The 23829-nt window shown below is 36.9% G+C and overlaps 1 protein-coding gene across 1 annotated transcript in view; it reads right to left on the bottom strand.

The window, feature by feature from the left end:
- ABCA13 (ATP binding cassette subfamily A member 13) overlaps positions 1–23829 on the bottom strand; it is a 172296-nt gene that overhangs the window by 36893 nt on the left and 111574 nt on the right. The window contains exons 42-48 of the mRNA XM_027643860.1: positions 19922–19976; positions 19115–19292; positions 15123–15238; positions 11018–11174; positions 9808–10061; positions 9331–9523; positions 7911–8020 (exon numbers count right to left, since the gene is read on the bottom strand). Coding sequence (XP_027499661.1) covers positions 7911–8020; positions 9331–9523; positions 9808–10061; positions 11018–11174; positions 15123–15238; positions 19115–19292; positions 19922–19976 — 1063 coding nt within the window. The remainder of the gene's footprint in view (positions 1–7910; positions 8021–9330; positions 9524–9807; positions 10062–11017; positions 11175–15122; positions 15239–19114; positions 19293–19921; positions 19977–23829) is intronic.

Below are 23829 nucleotides of genomic sequence, written 5' to 3' on the forward strand. Positions count from 1 at the left end.
TTATCTGCATCTGTCGATCTGACCAGAAGGAAAAAAAAAAGTCTCTTATTCAGAGGGTTTTTTTGAATGTACATTATAATGCCTATTTTTCCCCCAGCAATATCACTGAGTTGATTTCCTAGTTAAAATGCTGGACACCATCCTTCAGTTTTGTTTAGTCAGGTTTCTGAAGACACAAATAATATATATATATGTATATATATATATATAAAAATAATAGAGGAAGGAAAAACACATTATAAGTTTTAATATAATTAATGATGGCATGATACCAGAAAACCTTTTGAGTAAATGATATATTGTAAATGCTTTTCTCTTTTCTTTTTTTTTAATTTCTGATTCCATTCATTAAAGTAATTATAAACATTTTATTCCTTGACATTTTCATATATGCTGTTATAAAAATCAAATTTAAAATACAATTTAAATATTTTCTGAAATATAGATTAGCATGCAGCAAAATTATGATTTTGTTTTCTCAAGCTAGAGAAAAACACCTGTTTGTTTTCTGTCCTTTTATTATCAGCATGCCAGCATTTCTCATTAGGTTATTCACATTAAAATCAAATCAGCTCATTTTATATAGAGAAAGAACATATAAGTACAGATTCCAACCCCCCTCAGGCTTTTTGTCCATACCATAGTAGACACAATGAATTTCAGTGTAAGATCTAAAAACTATAGGCAGGAAATCAGTCTTTTACACTAATAGAGAACTCTCTGTATCATTATAAAAACATAATAATTGTTATTTTAAATTCAGTTAGTAACTTTGGTTACATCTCTTGATCAAGATATGACATAAAACTAACATGGAACACAAGTTTCTCCTTCATTTTTAGACTATCTTGTTATGTCCAATCAATAGTTTCCCTTGCTATTTAATTTTTCCTTTAAGGTGGAACAGCTGCAACAGATGACACGAACAGAACATGTCCAGAAATCTTTATGTTTTAAAGATCATTTTAAAGTTGCAGAATTGCATTTCTAGAACTGCTTTGAAAAAGGTCAACAGAATATCTGGCATCCTCAAGAAAAGTAACAGTCTAGCACTTGAAGCATGGAAGATTTTCTATTCCATATCTTTCTAAGTACTTTGGTGAGAATTATGACATTTTGGTGCAAATTAAGGAGCCTCGAAGAAAAGATACAAGGACTCGCTGAAACAACATCTCAGCCTTGGTCATATTGATCACCATAACTGGTCTACTCTGGCCTCAAATCGGAAGGCCTGGAGACACACCATCTATAACACAGCTACCTCCTTCGAGAACACACACAGGATCACTCTCGAGGAAAAAAGGCAACGCAGAAAGAACCGTACCTTGCAAAATACACCACCTAAGGAGTCTTTCTGCTGTGCTTTTTGCAATTGGATATGTCTGTCACGTATTGGCCTCATAAACCACCAGCGTGCCTGTAGCAAATGCGGATAGTGCCTTCCCAAATCTTCGTTCGCGAAGCCTAGCCATGAACATGAACATCCTGGAAAGAAGTCCAGGACTCAAGAAGACTTCCCCCAGTTTGGAGTGCTCATCTTACAGTTTTGTACTATTGATGAAAGAAACTTGACAGACTTTCAAGGGAGTGGGAATAATAAACTGAAATCTCATTGAATAAAAATTTTGATTCAAAATTGTTCCTCCACTGATCATTTCAAGGTTTTTTACATTAGCCCATTTCTTCCATACATTTAAAGGAATTCCTGCAATCTGATTGCAGCCCTGAAGGTGTGGGGCGTTCCAGTCAGGAAGGCTTTGCTGGCACTGAAAAGAAACCAAAACACTGGAATGAGGGAGAATGATCTTGGACAAAACCTGTTGCCTTCTGAATAAAGTGGACCTCTTGTTTCCAGAAGGCTAGGCTGGTTATTGCAGAGACTAGATTTCCTTCTTGTTTGTTACAGTGGTTACGGGCAACATCGTATATAGGTGGTTGTGGGCTGTAGTTCAAAGGTAAACTTCAGGTTTGAGTTTCTAGAAACAACTAAGTAACCTTGATATCAGCCTTATGGCTGTTTTTGGAAAACATTGTTTCACTATTGACTCCACTGTGCACTTTGCTTCACTTTTGTATGCTTTTTCTACAGTTTTTGAATGCAGTTAAAAGCAGTGATATATATGGCACTTACAATGGCTTCTGCAGAGAGATAAATTCCATTAATTAGTCAAAATGAAATATAAATTTACAAATTGAAAAAGTACTTAGACATTTCATTGTCCTTTTAACTGCATATTCAATTCAGTGCATACTAATGCTCAATTAACATTATAAAAAAATCAAGGTTAAAATATAATTAATGTAACTATAACTTCATTATAATTAAACTAATTATACTGATATACAGTGTAAAAACAGCCATCTCAGCCATTATATCAATGTAAATTTATTCTACCTTTCAAGTTAAGCTATTTGAATCACATTTTTAATTATTTATCAAGCTGAATATCATACCTATCAAAAGAGTCCAAGTTCTAGCTATAAAGAAATATTTTAGTTTTCCCTCTTTGGAGAGCCGTTCTTTGGTCCTATGACTTTGTAATCCAGCAGCTGAGATGGTTGACACTTAGTTCAAATAGGATGGGGAGTTGCTGTCATGGAGGATCTCTATGTGGTAGGAAGATGGAAATTCATGGGACATAAATTAATTACATGAGGAAGACTGCCAAATGCTCCCATTCTCAGTGGGGCAACTTATGAACAAGATGACATCTTGTTTATCAATTCTTTTCCATTTTTTCACGTATGCACCCCACTACATTTTAAGTATGAACTTAAAGTCAACCCTATGCAGGAAAGTCCAACAGCAAAGACTGCGTAATAGAGAGCACCAAAAAGGCAGATAAACCACTAATCACATTGTTCATTATTTTACATTGACCTTGACATGGCACTTGAAAGGGTTTTGACAATTTCTCTTCAAAGCTGTGTTTAGTGCTCCTCACTTGAGGGAGGTTTTATGACACTGGAGAAGGTTTAAACAAAAGTATAGAAAGGAGAAGAAAACAAAGAATGGCCAATGTATACTCACACACACACAAAAGTGGGACAGATGTACAAAATCTGCTGATACATCAACCCAGTAGACATTCAAAGACTATGAAGACTCATTTTGTTCTCCTTTGTTTTGCTACTTTGTTAAGTGTCAGCTTTTCTTTGTACATATTTAATGCAGACCTTACTTCTTCAAGCTATTTGACAGAAAATGTAACTACAAAAATGTTTACAGTTTTATATGCTACCTTTCATTTAGCCAGCTCCCACATTGGTGGCAATCTAGTTATGACAGAAGAGCTAAGCATAAGTGAATTTGAGTCCACTTGTACTCTTAAAAAGGAACAGCTGTGCTACAGAGAACACAAAAAAACCCTTCTAATTGTCAAGCAGACCATGCAGTTAACTTTTACACAAATCTAAGCTTCACAACTCTTTTGTATGTTGTTCAAAAGCCAGTAAGACTCCTAATGCCTTATAACACCATAATTTGTAGATTCAAGGAAACAAATTTTATTAAAATACTCTCCTTTCCAGTAATTTTCACTTTTGTTTTTAATATTTCTACCTTTTACAAAAGATACTGCTGGCACTTTGCTATCAGTACTTTATTTCCACATGTTCGAAAGTAACTGTTTCAATGCTGCTTGTTCCTTTGGAACTCTTTAATATTGAGGTTGCAAATATCCCTAATGTGGAGACACACTCATGAGATGTTAATTATTTTTATGTTTCATTTGCACTGAAAATGGCAATGTTAATGAGGTACACAAAATAATAAAAAAGGCAAAATGCCCTGTGAGTGACACTATCTCCACAAGATTGGCTGTGGTTGGTGATAAATTCCTTTTATTTCTCTTACTAGACTATCTTTGTCTCATAACAGTTGCAGCCAGAATGGGTTTGCAAGTGTTATAAGTTGCCTAAAAACATTCTCATTTATCCAGAGGGATATGAAAATTAAAAAAAAAAAACCACAGTTTTTTGATATACTACTCAGCTTGTATAATATAAATGTGGATTTGCCACATAAATAATGAAATACAAAATTTAGACACATAGCGCATTGAAAATGTCTACATAATTTGTAATGTATCAGAAAGAGAAAATCACGATGAAAGCAGATCAGAAGCCTTCCCTTCCTCAAAAGCTTGTCCCCACCAAGAAGAATGCCAGGAAACACTGATTTGCAGAAAAGATGAAGTTGACTCTGTATTTAATGAACATTCCCACTTAATAACACCCTGTCTTATGAACCTAGTGATACTTAAAACTGTTACATAACATCTAGCTTTTATGTATTTTACTAAGTTTTGTTATGAAAACAGAGACAGTTTTCTCGCAGATTCTGGGAAAACGCTCCTTGGGTTATTTTGGTGGTATTAAACATTCAGTAAACAACCAACCTAGAGGCCAATAAATCTTTTAAAAGTACTTGCATGTGTTGTGAATCTGGTCTTAAAAGACAGTTGCTTCTAAAAAGTATATTTTTTTAATTTTCTTTGAGAACCTAGCAGGACTTCTCAACTCAATTTGATTTTCAGTGTGCAAGGCTCTTTCTGTGTAATCCCATGCACTTCCAGAGTTTTAGGCTGACCTTCCAAAAATTCTACTTTGCATTCAACATGTACCTTTGATTAAGCTCGACCTCCATTTCTAGTCATCATGTTGTTCAAAGGAACAATAGCTGTTAAATAAAATTCAAGGCTGTTTTCAGTGCACCTGCCTCAAAAAGACACTTCTGACTTAATTTAAAATTCAGTTAAGTGGTTACAACAGCAATCAGGAAAATGTACATATGGGTTTGTTTGGGTTTTCTGTTTGTTGGTTGGTTGGTTGGTTGGTTGGTTGGTTTTTAAATGAGGAACTTTCAAGCATAGTTATTCAAGGAAATGGGAACTGTTATGAATCAAGGATTTTCTGCATGGAGTTCAACCAGTCAAGTCTCCAATACTTATAATAATAATTTTGCAGACTCATTTACTTCTTTGATCATGAAGAATATATCATGAAGGTTGTGGAGCCCCATCCCTGTAAGTGTTTAAGGCCAGGTTGGATAGGGCTTTGATTAAGCTGGTCTAGTGGAAGGTGTCCCTGCCCATGGCAAGGGGCTTGGAACTAGATGATCTTTAAGGTGCCTTCCAACCCAAACCATTCTATGATTCTCAGAAGGATCCATTAGTTTACAGCATCTGATCCTCTCAGGATCACACAGGACAAAAGTTGTGTTCTTTCCATTCAAACCCAAAAGAGTGGTGACCTAGATCTAAGCTGCTGCCCAATTATTCATCAGAAATACCCGTCAGAGGTAATGTCTTTATGGAAACTCCTTCATGATGTAAATTTTAAACTAAGAAGTCCAGATCTGCTGACCAGCAAATTTTCTGTAGCTGTGACCAACAACTGCTTTCTTCAGCTCACTGTCCTCTCTTCTCTATGTCAGGAACATCAGGTTTTTGAGTACACTACAAGAGTAAGAAAAGGAGAAGACTTTTTACAGTAATATTCCCCTTCTTTCATTTATCTGAGGCCTAAATGCGAATAGTCCACCTAAAAGTCCCTGGGATGAGTAGCTTCAGTCATTTTTCAACTGCTGAAGAAGGTTTCTCCAGACCTTGTGGTTACCATCTCAGCTATGGGAGAGCCAACAAACTTGTCCCCTAGTGATTTTCAGTAGTACAGCAACACAGTGATCATGATCTGTTCAACAGCACTTAACAAAATATGCAGCAAGGAACAAAGTCAGGAGTGACATGAATTTCTTCTCATAGCCTCAAAGTTGTTTCCTCAAGTTTAGCTACTGTGTAACAACAGCTCTTGCTCTTGCCTTTTTGAGTTAGTGCCAGATTTTGAAAAATTGGGAATATGGGTTTTACACTCACTTCAGCCACTTCAAACACAAAAAAAAAATCCATAAACTTGATTGATACCACCATAATACACGGTCATAATTAATGTTGTTAAGGATATTTTGTACAATGAAATGCAACTGTCTAAGGCTTTCTCTCAGGCCTTCTAAATGTGTCAAATTCCATTACCTATATTTTAGTATATGGTAAATAACATTGTATCTTAATATATGCTTTCATGTTGGATTTATAAAAACAGTATGGAAAATGAAACTGGCACACAAAATGTCCAGGGAGAGTGTTTAACCTATTGTCAAGTGCCAGTAGCACATTAAAGTTGACCTCAGAAGAATTTTTATCTGTTTAGCCACAGGTAAATAACAAGACTGATAAGAGGAATACAAGCATTGTTAAATTGTTTTATAAGGGTTTTTTTTTTAAATAATCTTACAGGTTCTAGCAAAATAAATCATGCAAACAGTCAGCAGTGTAAGTGCCAATATATGTGATGATGAATTATATTCTTATAACTTTATACCTGCTTTCAAGTGGATGTTAAAATTTTAGAATTGTCACACCAGATCACATCATTTGCCCAAATACAGACCTGGTACCATGTTGTACAGAAAAAGCCATATGCAATTCATAAATGCACATATGGGACCAACTGCAAATCCCATTAAAATCTACAGTAAAATAACGCTCAAAATCTAAACAAAATCTGTAAGCTTAAATACTGTCATGATGGTAACATTTTATAAAAAGAAATTATTACAGATTATTTTATTTTTTTAAATCTCAAATTCTCCTCAGACCTCCATCATATCCCAGTATAAAGCCTTCCACCAGTACCAAAGAACATCAAATGTTGATTTTTATCTAATTTTTAATCACTTTTGTTGTATTTGTTGTTGCTTCATATCTGAAAAGTTCTGTCTTCTGTTCTGGGAAATTATGAATGAAAACAACTATCTAAAATTCTCTCTAATCCTTGTAAAGGTTCACGCACATAATTTTTTATTCTAAGAATAATTTTCCTAAAATTCCTTTTTTTTTAAAATCATTCCTGCTTTATGATTAATAATTTTTTGATGATTTACTGTAAAAGATCATGAAAAAACACAGTGAAGTAAAATTATGTGGTGATGCTGTCCATTTCAAAATAAGTGTAAAACTTTCATAAAATGGAAGTTTGCAATGACTGAAACTATTTACTCTTTGAAGTTAAATCTGCTGATCATTATTTTCGTAGAGAAGTGAGAAAATACCAACCTATGAAAACATGGAATTTCTAAACGAAAGTAACTTGCCATTTTAGAAATTGAAAAATTCTTCTTTTTAAAATTTCTTAATTAAACTCTTGACCTCTCCTTGTCCAAAAACATGTTTTGAAATGTACATCATCTAGGAAAAGAGAAGTTTTAAAACTGAACTCACCCAAAATACATTTTTATATATACATATGCATTTTACTACTGACCAAAAAAAATAACTTTACTTCCCCTCCAATTTTGTTGGGAAAAATGATAAATATTGGTTACATCTAACCCAAAGTCCATTATTCATTTATTACTCCATTGAAGTTAGCCTCAATCTCACCAACACTGCCTTTTATCCTAATTACATAGCATATTGATCAAGTAATTAATTAAAGTCTCTGAAGTGCATAAGTGTAAGAAAACATTTTAAAAGTACCCACCTGAAGCACTGCTCATCAGCCTAAGCCTGGAAACCTTTCAGGGCAGCACTACTATGGGGGATATATGTCCATGCATCTGAATATACTGTATGTTAAGGTCTTTTTTTTACAGTTTTAAAAGGATGTGTGTTAAGGTTTCTTAGAGTCTACTCTTTTGCTACCGTGCAAGTTTGTTCTCAATTGACAGAGCATTCAAACAGAATTAAATAATGCTAAAATGCAGAGACTTAACAGCAATAAAGCAATAGACATTTAAAAGGGAACAAAACAGGTCCTTAGAGTACAGTATAAAGGACTGAAGACGTGCTGAGTCTTTAATCATTGGCATTATCAATTAGCACTATTCTGATCAAACTCTTGTTATTTACCCAGTAGGAGTCCGAATAACAGCACGTCCTGCAGATGGGATGATATCTCCAGTCAGCATCTTAAATGTTGTGCTTTTTCCAGCTCCATTTGTTCCCAGGAGTCCAAAACACTATCAGAGATAAAAAAATAGGAAAAAAAACCCAAAACAAACTCAACAAAAAAAAAGGAGCAGGAGCAATTAATCTGCTATGCTGAATAAAGTAAGTAATATTAATTCGTCAACAGTTCCCCCTTTTCTCAGTTTCTATCATATGTCTATAAGATACTGTACATGGATATATCATATGTGTAAACTCCCTTTCCCACAGAAAATCAGTTTTAAAAAACCCCATATATATAATATTTTGATTACCCCCTAGTATCTAAAAGTGACTTATTTAGGATTATAGCCCTCCACTTAAAACTCTGCCCAGTAACTAATTTATCCATATTATTTGTAAACACTACATTTGTACCTGAGGATCTCGGGTCCTATTTGAGAGCCCTGATCACCAGTCCATAGAGTTAATAATTCTCAGCTTCTCATGAGGTGCTTCTCTCAGTACAAGTAAATAAATACAAGACAGCCAAGAGACACACTCACTCTGAACACTTATTTAAGGCCCCTATCTGCAATGAATTTATGCTTCAACTGTCACAGGATTCATATTAAGTCTACACCTAGTTCTTCACAACTTTTGAAATACTTGTTTCATAAACTTTCTTATTGATAGATAGGCTTTAATGATCAATAATATCCTCCTGGTTACCTCAATTACCCAACAGCTGATCAATAACTAGTCAGATGTCACTGGGCCTGGGCTGCCATACTCCAGTTTCTCATATCTTCTAATTTGCTATTAGCAACTAAGAAAGGTCTTTTCCTGTTCAGCAGTTTTGAAATTATTATCTGTAATTCCCATAAGCATAAACATAATGGAAAACCCCCCAAAACACAAACTCAAATGCCATTTAATGCTAAATTTGAGTTTATTAAAATAGCATATTAGCATGTTATATGCTATATTAAAATATAACATGAGGATTTCAGCATGGAAACTAAAAGTGTTCCTTGGTGACAAATTTAGGATTCAGTCCACAGTTTACAATTGAATTAGATATTCTTTGCTTTCTCTTTGAACATTGTGGTGTTGTGCTACCTCCTCATTTTTTGTGTTAGCTGATAACAAAATAACTTAATAAAGACAAGACGAAAAAATTAAGACTCGGATGAATTTGTAACCCAAAAAATAAACAGTTTCTTCTTAAACACCATCTGAGTTTCTACTTTTATCCAGTAATTGATTTTCAGAAATTACTCCAATTGAAGTTGTTCTGCTGCTATCTACAGATCTTTCACAGTAGACACACTGAGGATGTTCAAACAATTGGTCAGAATGAAGTGTTACTTTATACAAGGGAACAAAAAGACCTCTTTACCTCTCCCTTTGGTATTCCCAAGCTTATGTTTTCCACAGCTGTGTTCTTTTTACTGAAACCTCCATAACATTTCCTGAGGTTGTACAGAAGTAGCACATCATTACCAGTTCTTCCACCAAAGAGTCGCTGTCGCTCCATTTCTACATCAACATCTTCTGATGGGCTGACCATGTTGTTAATTGAACAACGACCCCTAAAACAGATGATAATAAATCACATATAGCAAATTGGTCACTGCTGAACTCTGAATAACTCTTATTTCCCTGGTTACAATCCCTTACATCTTTGTGATTAATTCTCATCAGAATTTGAGCGAAACAGCAACTATTATAAGTATTTTGTTTTGTAGTTTCCATTAATTTAGGTACACCATGTTATCAAAATTATTCACCTTCAGGTGTTCAAAGGAACCCACCATTTTCTTTCTGCAAAAATCAGTTCCATCTCCACTACAGCAGAATAAAAATGGTAACACACCTTTGCTTCTGGAGGAGATCCCAATGAAGGAAAAGACGTAAAAGAAGTAGCAGTGTTCCCTGAAGGGCCATTTCCACAAAAATCCAGCCCAGGAAATCCATCTCAAAAGGGCTCACATATGAATCTATTCCAAAGTTACTGGTGAGGTCAAACTTGATCTGGTTGTACGAAAGCTCTATTAAACCTTGGCCTAAGCAGAATTGTGGGAATATGATGAATGCCCATTTGAGGATATTGTAGATGTTCTGAAAACTCTGTATTAAGATGCAGCAAGGATGGGTGGAGAGAAAACAAAGAAAACCAAGCAAAAAAAACCAGAAATTTAGTTTCTGCCAACAGCACAATAAGCACACTTGCAAAGCTGGATACAGCATTCAAATCTCAATCTCACTCAAGGCGAACTGATTTCTAAAATGCATAATGTGAACCATTTTCTGGGCAGGGTTCATAACTAAATGTATTTTAGACTGCCTGTGGACATGAGTTTCTAAACTTAGTTGAGGTTCACAGACAGCATCAAAACATGTGGCCATGATCATTCTATTTTCTTAAAATCTTAGTATTTGAATACTATCAAATATAAATCACCAGTTTAAACCCAAATGAACACCAAATCTGCTGACAAACTCGAGTAACACATAATCCAGATCTGACTTCAAACATCAAGTTTTTGACCTGTACATGCATGAAGATTCATACACATTTTGGTTCTTCTCTCCATCAAGTTGTTTAAATACCATTACAACTAATGAAAACTTACATATATGGAATGAGAATGCATATTACTGTTTATACAGGGCATTACTGATCCTAGGAATACACGGCTTATCTCTTGTGTCAATATTATTCAAACACATTTTACAATGCATATAATCTATTTAATGGAGCAGAACAGCTCCCGTTATGTGCCAATTACAACTTAATGGTCTAGAAAATGTCAAAGTTTCAATTAAAGACATTTTCCCATTATTACAGCATGCTTTTTTTGGTTATAGAGAAGTTAAAATTCAAGATGGTAACAAGCAATGCAGTGTATACCAGAAGAGAAAAATCATAAATGTTTTTAAAAAACGTATGTTTTTCTGCTGGAAAAATCTTATCTGTGCATATGTATAAACATACATATATACAAACTCAAAAAAACCCATGCATGTATGTGTGTGCATACATCTCAGTTATGAAAAAGTTAAATCAAGGATTTTATACTGACCTGCACTTTGGAAATTATAGCTAACAGACGAGGTAAGAGAGTCACCAGCATGGTACAAAGGCCAAACACAAAATTTGAGGAGACATAAGAAATAAAAGCTACATCTGAACTTGAGAAGAATCTGGATACAAGATACATCCATGGTAAAGTTGCGTATCTGAAAGTTAAAAAAAAAATTGTCAAAAAATTTATTTTTTTGTCTCACCTCCCAAAAAAAAAGTCAGTTATCACACTAGAAAAAAACCACAATTTTTACTCCTTATTTTTAAGATATACAAACAAATCTTCTGAACAATGGATAAAAAAAAAAGGACAAATTTTGGATATGTCTTCTTTATCAAAGTACCTTATGGTTCCATAGATGGACACTGCCATGTGACGGGCAGATATGATCCATTTTTGCATATATCAACTGCAGATATTTACTTTTACTATTCCAGACAGCTCACAATCCTGATTTCTGAATGACTGCAAACCCATGCTCGTTAACATAGAGATAGAATTAAAATCAAATACTTAAATCACGGATCCTGAGCAGTCAGGTTTCCTTAGAAGCTTTCATAAAAAGAAAAAAGGAACGAAAGAGGAAGAAGGGAGTGAGCAAAGAAAGAGGGTGGAAAAAAAGAAGAAAAAAACAATAGTCCTTGAACTGGAACTGTGCCAGTGATATCTGAGAAATGAAATATCCTACAGACCATGCTATTACCTAAACCAGGTTATCAGTTAATATAGCACAATGAGGATAAGACAGCACGTCCATGGCTACATTACCTTCAATGTAAATCTTTAAACGAGTGGGGAAGACACCCTCTGTCTATTCTGACAAGTCAAATCACACCTATCCAAAAGGAAGTATTTATATTTTTTATAAAGAGACTTCTATAAAGACTAAAACAATGCCCAGGCAATCTGATGAATATGCATGTCATGTAAAGGAAATTTATTTTCCATTCAACATAGCACAAGACATATCTATCAAACCAGCAGTGTATAGACTGCAGGAGTATAGGTACCAGTGCATAACATTGCATGATGATAAGTATATATGTAGTGTATATGTAAATACTTCTTATATAATATTAATATAACTGCTTTAATAGTGAGCCCAATGCAAGAGTAACTAGCCAGAAATCAGTGAATGGACTTCTTCATTGTATTAAACAGCACTTTAGATTACAAGCCATGAAAGATCCTTTTGAATTCAGTGTTCTGTACTTTATAGATGAACTTTTTTTGCATTGGAGAATGTCAAAATCCTTTCCCTTAAGAAACAAACTGGGAAGTAATAATGATGTTATCCTCAGTTTACAGGACAATAAAGGTTAAATTACTCAATGTTTGGATCTCAAATGAATATCGTAAGTATTCAAGGTCACACTATACTTTTCAGTGTCCTGTTGCCAGTCTTAATAACACAATCTTTTGTTCACTTCATGCACATACCAAAATCACTGTTCTCAGTGTTGCTCTGAATTACAATATCATAAATACAAGTCCATCCTTGGAAACAGCTCAGGAAAGAGACATGATTTAGAGTGCTGTTACTCTGCTGTAAATTAAAGCAAAATTTGATTTGTTTGCTTATAGCTGCTAGGAAATGAGTAAGACTTTCAGAATACTAAAGTTATATAATGTTCAAATGCAGCCTTCAAAGTAGTTGCCAGTCACACCTACATTTCTATCCTCTTTTCCTTCAGCTTCAGTTGCAATTTATTATTTTATAATATCAAAGAGAGAACTTTTTAGACAAAAGTGCTTAAGCGTCTGGACTATAAAACACATCTGTTATCATCTAAAAGAGAAAAAAATGCAGTTTATTTAAGAGATCATTATATTTTTAAAGAAAATCACTGTTAAGGTAGAACACTAGGAAACTGCTGATTAGTCTTTCAAGCATAGCCCCTACTGGCACGCCATTTACCTATTTTATATAACACAGCTGGTTTTATCTTTATTCTGGATCAAAAATTCTGCACAAATTTACATTGAAGAGACATTATAAAAGGGAAAAAAATGCATGATGGCATGTAGATGAATGAGAGTTACATGAGCAGTACTGGGGAAGGATAAAATTACCACAATGGGCTTCATCATGTTTACTGTGTCTTTAGGCTAAGAAAAGGGCAGAAGACGAAGACTGGAAACTCTGAACTTTATCGTTGTCCTTGAGATGTGTTAAACTTACAATTGACAGCTATTGTATTTTTAATTCACGTTAATACACATTGAATACATAGACTTTCTTGTTAAAAAATCACTGCAGTATCTGTTATGTCAGCCAAAGCTGATCAGTACAGGAGGGATTATACAGGGTTGATTAAGGAACATCAGCAGTCAACAAAAAAAGACAGTCCAGCTTTTCAGTCAATGCTTATTTCTCCTGAAATATCCAAACTTTAACTCAAGTTAAAGTTTGGTTTTTTTGGTTAAAACAATGCCAGCATAACTGGCACTTGGTAGTACACTGTGGGCAGGACCAAAGCCTATATAATAGCACAGAAAACATCATGCTTTCAGTAGATGTACATCTGTATTGTATGTTTCATTTGCTGCTTGACTAAGATTTCTATAGATGCTTATTCTTCACTAGGGTGACAGCAACTGGATCACAAGAAGAATTCAACAGTTGTAATGATAATAAAAGAAAAAGATGAGATTTAATAGTGTAAATTTTTTGCAATAAGGCTGATTAGAATTTCTGGCTGTAATATGAAGGAATCACTTGATCAAAGTGCAGAACAAAGGAAGTGAGAGTGATACCTGAGAGTGATATAGAGAGGAGAAAAATACGAACCTTGGATATTTCATACAAGTTATTTACAAGATCATGACCTCTGATCATGAGTTCTAGAATATTTCATACTAATCTGGCCATTCATGCCCAGGAAATGAGCTCAAACTAGTTATAAGGAAAAATTATAAATAGAATTACCCAGGAAATTTGGAAGGCCTTTTATGAGAGAGAACTTGGCTTGTTTGGGCTTGCAAAAGATGTTTGATGAAGGAGAACTATGAAATATGGCTCTGAATAAACATAGGCTGGAATTTCAAAGAATAGATCCAGTTTTGAGGATACCAAAACAGTTTTCCAAAGAATGAGTGACTGGAGGCACAAAACCTTGAAAACAGTTTTAAGATGCAATATAGTAAATCAGGGTGTTTTTTGAAGTATTTATCTGAGACTCTTCCTGGAATAGAATATGTCATGATCTTGCAGAAGGTCCTTTCTACTATCTTTCCCTATCATTCTCTCATGAACTTCTTATATTTCATTATCTAAACATCTGTCTTGTAAAATTATCATTTCCCTATAAGATAGTCACAACCAGTTGCTTGAGATAAGGAAGGAACTTCTCAGAAGCCTTTTCCTGTAACTAGTAACCCTCAGCGTTTCTCACATCACTTTGGACTGTATGTAGGAAGAAATAAAGGAACAGAATAGACCATTAGTTTGATTGAACCCAGGGCTCAACAACCTTGTGTTAATAGATATATCAATTCCCTGTTTAATGAGTTATTTTCACTTTTTAGAAGTCCTTTTTTTTTTTTTTTTTACATGAAACTAAGCAAAAGGGTAGTATGATATAACTTTCCAGTCTCATAGTACTATGTGGAGACAAAGCTCCTACTAGCCCGGTACTTCACATAGGACTTCTCATTGGAAATATAAACTCCAGGAGCTATGTTGAATTACAGAAAATGGTTAGAACTGTAATAAAAGACAGTCGTATCTTACCTTCTTGATGATATTTTTCAAAGCTAAGCACTGAAATTCTGGCCTATGTTATTATTCCCACATTTTCTGGACGATAATATACAATCAATCTCTAATAGCAAATGACTGTTACAAAGGTCAAGTATTCTCTGAGATATTTCCAGTACGTTTATTTTTTAATGGTTTTTTTTTAACATGCAAGCAAATCTCCCTCTACTTTTTAACTTTCAAACTCTTGTTTCAGCTTGTTTTCTCACTATATTTTGCTGAATCATAATTATTTCTAAAGACAGAAAACCATGCATCCAGCAGCAGGTGCAAACTATGTTTAAAGATTTCTGTTTGTTTCTTAGAAGTTATAATTCCACGGTAGCATTTCCAATCACATACCCAAAGAGTATCAGCAGGAGAACAGTGGCCACCAAGTTCTTCCGGAAAGTGAAGGCTGATAGCTGGAAGGCACTAATAACACCAACACACAGGGTGACTGGAACCATGTAAAATAACTAGCAACAGAAAGAAAAAAAGACATTGAGCAGGTGGGCATCTCTTACTGGTTTCATTTAATTTGCATAGAAGGGCTATACAAATCAACTTTTCCATATTTGCAATATAATTACACTATAAATTAGGAAGGAATAGGCAGAAGAGACCAGAGACTTCATAGTCCACACTTGCTGTGAAACTGCCCCCTACACATGAAACAGCCTGACAAGATAAAATCCAAATGCAGAATATTCCCCTTAATTCTATTTCTATTGACCTTTCCAGTACATCCATTTAACAAGCTAACTCTTCCACATAATGAGTCTGTGTGGGGCTATTGCTCCAAAACATCAAATTATACTCTGAATACAGAGGCTTGGTTTCAGAAATAGCAGTTTCACTGATTAGTGCTTCAGTCACAGGAGAATAGTAAGGATACAGTTTTAAAAGGGACTTTAATCATAGAATCATAGAATCAACTGGGTTGGAAAAGACATCCGAGATCATCAAGTCCAACTCTTGATCCAATACTGTCGTGGTTACTAGACCATGGCATTAAGTGCCACATCCAGTCACATCTTAAAAACTCCAGGGATGGTAAATCCACCACCTCCCTGGGCAGTCCATTCCAATGTCTGATTACTCTCTCTGTAAAAAATTTCTTCCTAATATCTAACCTAAACTTCCCCTGGCAGAGCTTAAGACCATGCCTTCTTGTCCTACTGCTGGTTGCCTGGGAGAAGAGACCGACACCCACCCAGTTACAACCTCCTTTCAGGGAGTTGTAGAGAGTGATGAGGTCTCCCCTGAGCCTCTTCTTCTCCAGGCTAAACAACCCCAGCTCCCTCAGTGTGTTCTCATAGGACCTGTGCTCGAGTGCCTTCACCAGCCTTGTTGCTCTTCTCTGGACCTGTTCCAGCACCTCAATATCCTTCCTGAACTGAGGGGCCCAGAACTGGACACAGTACTCCAGGTGTGACCTCACCAGCGCTGAGTACAGGGGACGAATCACTTCCCTTGACTTGTTGACCATACTTCCTGATACAGGCCAGGATGCCATTGGTCTTCTTGGCCACCTGGGTACACTGCTGGCTCACATTCCGCTTTCTGTCAATCCAAACTCCCAGGTCCCTTTCCGCCTGGCTGCTCTCCAGCCACTCTGTGCCCAGCCTGTAGCGCTGCATGGGGTGGTTGTGGCCAAAGTGCAGAACACGGCACTTGGTCTTGTTGAACCTCATCCCGTTGGAATCAGCCCAACTCGCCAGTCTGTCCAGGTCCCTCTGCAGAGCCCTCCGGCCTTCCAGCAGATTAACACTCCCCCCACCAACTTGGTGTCATCTGCAAATTTGCTAATGGTGGACTCAGTCCCCTCATCTAAATCATCAATAAAGATATTAAACAGAACTGGGCCCAACACTGATCCCTGGGGGACACCACTAGTGACTGGCTACCAACTGGATGCAGCACTGTTCACCACCACTCTCTGGGCCTCGCCCTCCAACCAGTTCCTAACCCAGCACAGAGTGCCCCTGTCCAAGCCATGGGCTGCCAGCTTTTTCAGGAGAATATTGTGGGAGACAGTGTCAAAGGCTTTGCTGAAGCCCAGATAGACCACATCTACAGCCTTCCCTTCATCCACCAGGCAGGTCACTTGGTCATAAAAGGAGATCAGGTTGGTTAGGCAGGACCTGCCCATGCTGGCTGAGTCTGATCCTTTGTCCATCCTGTAGGTGTTGTGTGATTGCACTTAGGATGAAGGACAATGTGTGCTGATGAAGCAAATGACAACTTTTATTGGGAATGGACACAGTATGCAGAAGAGTTACAGCCATTAGACAACAGGGAAAGCAGTTTATTTAGTCTCTTGACATATTGGTAACCAAATACTTGGGGGGGTGAAACGGGACAGGATGGGATTGGTACAGGGGATTCATATGAAACTATACAAGAGAGAGGGGTTCTGCTTCCAACTAACAGTGTCAAGATGCGAAAATCTGTGCTCAGTTCTGTTCTCAGTGTCTGCCTGCTCTGTGCATTGAATATGAGCTCATTAGGGCAATGACTGCCTGCATTTCTGCTTATATAATATTCAGCGCTATCCTAATATAACTTAGATTCTGAGATGCAACTGCAACAGAGGAAACAAATCAATGTCTAGCTAAATATTCAGTGTAAAAGAACAACACTCTTACTGTTAAAATTGGGCTTTCATACTGAGGTATAATGAAAACCTGTTCCAAATTAAACCAGAGGCCATTACCTCTTTGCTACTGGGAAGACAGACATTTTTTTTAAGAGAAGGGCAATGGAATAAAATGTAGACAAATGTAATGTCCTCATCTAATTCACAGTGTACCTTTTAAATGCCATATACAAATATCATAATATATCACTCCACAGATTTATGTTTCAGTTATCCTGAAGCTGTTTAAAAAATATGGTAGAGAAGTCACAAAGTATGTTTCAACAGACCTGGGACTTCTGTCTAGAAATAAATAACTTTAAATCAAATTCTATCAGAAATCTTACCCTGAAAGCCTGGTGTATTACAGAAATTGGGCATGTACGAAAAAACCCAAACAACAAAACTTTAATTTTGCCCCTCTAGTGACACATGCTTAATCTGAAAAAAATCTCTCTATTTGTCTGTAAATTTTCTTAGCACTTACACATTTTCCATTTGTTGAACACAGTAATGAATACCATTCACCTGTATAAATACAGTAAGAACACCCTGATTCTCATGAGAGCAATTTCATAAATCAAATACTTCTGCAGGCCTAGTAAAGATTGTGCTACCCATAATACAGGAGACAGCCTGTAATACTTAAAATATGTAGAGGGATTTAAAATTTGACAGTTCATATATTCATGTGTTCAGTGTCCCTAAATGATCTGCAGCACAATTAGTATTTAAAGCAGTGTCTGTTCTTTCCCAGATCATGATTGATCATGCAGCACTGTTTGAATTTGTGAGAAGGTTTTGAGAGATTGGCAGAAAATAATGAGGAGTTGACTTTGCTGCACAAGGAGAAACTGAATGATGAAGGACTGAGGTTTTAACCAAGTCCTTTTATTTGAAACATCAGAAAAAAAGAATACCAAGATTGACTGGGCAAGTAAATAATATTTGAAGAAATGTGCTCTTACCTCAAGATTACTCAAGTGTGAAAATTCTGATTTCAAACATGGATGGGTGAAGATCTAATGTTTCAGAATTAGAATAATCTGAATGAAAACAGAGTGTTCCAAAAACCTCTGGGTACCATAGAATCATTTAATTTGGAAAGGACCTTAAGAACATCAAGTCCAATCATTAATCCAGCATTTCCAAGTCCGTCACTAAATCATGTCCCTAAGTGCCCCTTCTACATATCTTTTAAATACCTCCAAGGATGGTAATTCGACCACTTCCTTGGACAGCCTGTTCCAATGCTTGCCAGAAATAAAAGATGGCAATTATAAGTACCTCTTATGTTATCCACAACAACAGACAATACAATCATCCCTTAAAACAGCTGACTACTATCCTCGATTTTCTCCACCAGTCTGAAAGATTTTGCCAAAAGCACAAAAACTCCTGCTATGAGCTGCTGTGTGGAAGATTCTCTCTGTCTAGGTTGATTAGCCAACTTACTTTTATTTGTAAAATAGTGTACATGCCTAAAGCTAGCAAATACTGTACAATTCAGCTTTGGGAAGCAAAGAATGTAATCCCTACCTGTATTAAAGTAGTAAAGGTGTCCCAATGCTTGTTAGCATGACAGCCAAGAGCTCTTACTCAGCTCAATTCAAATCTTATTCATGTGTCTTGTGACCATATCTCCTTTTGCTCATTTATGACAAACTAGTTAAAACTTTACACCTCAACACATGCTGCCCCACACAATACATACCATATCACAGCAGAAGTTAGCAAGCCAATAAGTTTTGTAACCCAGGCCTGTGATGTGCTGCAAGCGTTTTGTGCCAGATACTCTGTCTTTCACTATGGTACTTCCAATGGATGCGGTTAGGATAGAAAAACCCAGCATAATACACAGTGCTACCCCACACTGACGAACATTCTCCATTCTAGGTTAAAAAGGAAAATGGTACAATGAAAACACAACACAATGGGGAAAAAAACCTCAAATGCTAACATTTTCTAGGCCAACTTCTTACCAAAACAACACTAGACATTAGGACCTTTAATTGTGTTTGCAAATACGATAGAGTCACAGAATGGTTTTGCTTGGAAGGGACCTTAAAGATCATTTTTTCCATCCCCCCTGCCATGAGCAAGGACCAAATGTATGTGCACTGTCAACATCTAATTAGAGAACAGGGCACAAGATAAGTTACAAAACTATACGAGAGTTACCGAGCAGAGTGTGTGTTTAAAGTCTGAATAAAACAATGCTTTTGCTACGGAAAATTAAAATTTAAATACTTGACAATCATTTGAAGCAGTTAACCTGTTTAAAACTGTCCTGACACAGTCAGCATAAATTCAGTATTTTTCTCTACAAAATAATGCAACCATTTTTGATATAAACAGTGGACTTGACAGACAGTCTGTACTAGAAAATACTTCACTCAGTGTAACAGAATTGTGTCTATAAAGTCACAGCATCTATTCCATGCAATGTGTGTTCTGATTTAACTGATAGTTTCAACTGTCTGCTCATTGCTGCTGTTATACATTTTAAGAGTTTGCTCACATTTTGTCCTCATCCAGCAAGGCTCCTCCATATGGTTGGCTGTAGAGTGTTATCCCTGCAAAAATAAAAATAAGCCATTAAATAGTAAATGCTATGTCAGGACTTCAAATTCTGGAGTGCACTGTTAGCACCTTTTATATGTATGAATGAAAAAGCTAAATACTTAGTAATCAACAGAAAGGGATCAAGCACCAAGCTGCAAAACCAAATACTGCCTCCTGTTGAGTGATTTCCAGAGTTTGAATCCATCAAAAACTGATTCATGATTCACAATGTTGTATATTGCTGCAGAATATACATCACAGAAGAGATCGAAGACAAAATCTAAAGCAGAATTTGTTCATAAACCTAATCTTCTGGAGCAAGGTAGACAATTTATACACTTGGTTTACATTATAGATCAGATTGTTTCAGCAATTTTTAGATTTGCAAAGAAAAATGATTTAGTTCACACACACACACACTAAAAAAAACCTAAAAAGCGCACCTCAGATAAAAACTGTAGACTTTTAAATTAAAACAATACTCAGTTTGGGAGACCAAGAAAAATACTAAGTAGGCAATGCATTCTTAGGCTTATTTTAGTAGTTGGTGCAACCAAGTAATACCATGTAGCAATCTAGCAAAATGAGCTATATATTTTTGCTTTTTTCTTTTCAAGGAACAGAAGAATAGCTGGGGGGGGGGAGAGGAGAAAGGTGAAACAGTCAGTGTGAAGGCTGCTGTTCACCTGGTCTTGATCCTGTTTGTGACTTATTTCTGCATGTGTGCCTGACAAGTGTGCCACCTGTGCTGATTTTGGGTTGAGTGGAGTTAATTTTCTTCACAGTAGCTGGTATTGGGGGTATGTTTTGGATTTTTATTGGAAACAGTGTTGGTAACACAGGTATGTTTTGGCTATTGCTGAGCAGCACTTACAAAGAGCTAAGGCCTTTTCTGCTCCTCACCCCAACCCATCAGAGAGGGGACAGAGGGTATACAGGGAGTTGGAAGGGGACTCAGCCAGGATAGCTGATCCCAACTGACCATATAGCATCATGCTCAGCATATAAAATGGGGAGAAAAGGAGGAATAGGTGGATATTCAGAGTGATGGCATTAGCCCCAAGCCAGTGTCAGTCATGATGGAGTCCTGCTCTCCTGGGGATAGCTGAACACCTGCCAGCCCACGGGAAGAGATGAGTGAATTCCATGTTTTGCTTTGCTTATGCGCATGGTTTTTGCTTTACCTATTTGTATGACCAGTCTTCGCAAACGAAGATTTGGGAAAGGTCTTTACCCTTCAAGCCTGCGCAGTGGATTTTTTAGGTGAGACACAGTGTGCACTGAACTGAGCCCACCCTTTAATCCTAAGGTTCATCTGCTGGGGCCAAGCAAGCTTGGACAGTGGCAGTGAGGTTCCTCAGGATGTAGGTTTGTTTAGAGCGACCTTCTCTTAGATGGATGGCCTTACAGGGCTGACGAGCTCCATCTGCCCGGGAGAGTTTCCCTGACCAGGAGTTGAACCTGGGCTGCAGCGGTGAGAGGGCTGCATCCTAACCACTAGACCACCAGGGGTCCCCTACCTATTTAATTGTCTTTATATCAACCCATCAGTTTTCTCACTTCTAATATTCTCTCCCCCATCCACACTGCGGGAGAGTGAGTGAGTGGCTGAGTGTGTGGGGCTTAGGTTAAGTCACGACACCAGCACTATTTGATTAGAGTGCCTAAATAAATCTATACTGTTCCAAATTAAAAAGAAACCTCCATCCTAACAGCAATTATAATCTTTCCAGTATCTTTGGTAAAGAAACAAATTGTTGATAGCCTTAGATGGACTCCTCAGGGCACCACTTAATTGAACAGACTTTGTCATATTTTGCTAGAGTCCAGCTATATAAAGACAAAAAATGTCTTCATTCTAGTAACAGGTACAATTAGACTAAATAAACATTTATTTTTTCCCCTTTAATATTTCATTCCTCATCTTCAAGTCAAGGTAATCTAAACATCACTGCATGGCAAAAAGCTGAACAGCAGAGGATTATGATTAGCTTGCACACTAAACTAATACAAGGTGAAGATTTTTCAAATAACAGCTAAACACTGTACACTGAAGCCCAATGGTAGTTGGAAAAACAGCAGAAGATTCAGGTGATTAAGGTTTGATTCATCACTAGTAGATACATCTGCTATTTGTAGAAGTCTTTCATGTCATTTGCCTAGAGGGGATGTTAAAAATTTCCTTTATTTTTCTTTTACATCATTAATTTTTTAAACAATTACTGCTATTTGTTCTGAAGCAAAACTGGCATATCAAAGAAAATTATTTTTTCCCACTGAAATCAAGTATTAGCTGAAATTCCATTTATGTAAAGGAAAAGTAGTGTGATAGAAAAAAGCTTAGTTCCCAGAAAGTTTTTCTAAGCTTTTCTAATGGTTGAATAAAAATGTACACATTAGAAGAAAAATCATAGAATCATATCAGGATCATAGAGTCCAACTGGTCTCCCTGTGCAGGACAGCCCAAGAATCACACCATGTTCCTGAGAGCATTGTTCAAACACTTCTTGAACCCTGCCAGGCTTGGTGCTGTGACCACTTCCCTGAGGAGCCTGTTCCAGTGTCCAACCACCCTCTCGGTGAAAAACTATTTCCTAATACCTAACCTAGATGTCCCCTGACTCAGTTTCAGACCATTTCCTCAAGTTCTGTCACTGGTTGCCTCCTCTTCCCTTCACGAGGAAGTTGTAGACTGTGATGTGGTCTCCCCTCAGTCTCCTCTCCTCCAAACTGATCAGATTAAGTGACCTCAGCTGCTCTTCGTACAGCTTCCCCTCCAGGCCCTTCACTATCTTTGTTGCCCTCCTTTGGACACTCTCTAATAGCTTAATATCTTCCTTGTATCATGGTGCCCAAAACTGCACACAATATTCAAGCTGAGGCCACACCAGTGCAGAGCAGAGCAGAACAATCCCCTCCTCAACCAGCTGGCGATGCTTTTGCCTGATGCCTCCCAGGACACAAATCAGCCCTCCTGGCTACCAGGACACTGCTGACTCATATTCACCTTGCTATCGAACAGGACTCCCAGCTCCCTTTCCGCAGCACTGCTCTCCAGCCTCTCATTCCTCAGACTATACACACAACCAGGGTTACCCTGTCCCAGGTGCAGAATCCTGCACTTGCCCTTGTTAAACTTCATATTGTTGGTGATTACCCAGCTCTCTAATTTGTTGAGGCCTCTCTGCCCTTGAAGGAGTCGACAGCTCTTCCCAATTTAGTGTCATCGGCAAACTTACTTAGCGTTCTTGACTTTACAATGTCAGAAAGCTTTTGGAAAATGATCATTTCAGAAGCACTAAAATAAGAAGTTAACAAAATGAAATATACTGCTTTTACTTAGTACTGCTCAGCTAAATTGGCAAAGAGTAAAATCATGTCTTCCAGGCCTTCTCTTTCATGAGGGACCAAAAAACTAGAGCCATAAAACCTGGCTGTGAGCCAAGTTCTGGTTACAGAGGATCTTCCCACATTTGTCAAGGTCTTGCCTTCGTAATCAAGAATTTGAATGTTTTGACCAAGCTGTCTTACTCCAAGATTCAGATGCCGGAAATATTACAGCAAAATCGCTTAAGGGGTAGCATTTTTAGAAATTGCAATCTTAAAATGATGCTCATGATCAGGAATTGCCAAGCCTGTGAGACCTATAGGCCCTACTGATTCACATCACTTTTCTCAAAATTATGGGACAGGTAAACCTCTCACAGGGACTATGGTAGAAAATTATTGCCCATAAAGCGTCCAGAACTTGGGGAGTTTAACACAAATTCAAGAAGGTTCTTCACTATATTCCATTAACTAATCAGGGTTCATCTAAATCATATCCAATTGCTCTATTGCTATTAACTATCTGCTGTATTCAGT

Source organism: Corapipo altera, unplaced genomic scaffold (genome assembly GCF_003945725.1).
Source record: "Corapipo altera isolate COAL_440 unplaced genomic scaffold, ASM394572v1 24b, whole genome shotgun sequence".
Taxonomy (NCBI): Eukaryota; Metazoa; Chordata; class Aves; order Passeriformes; family Pipridae; genus Corapipo; species Corapipo altera.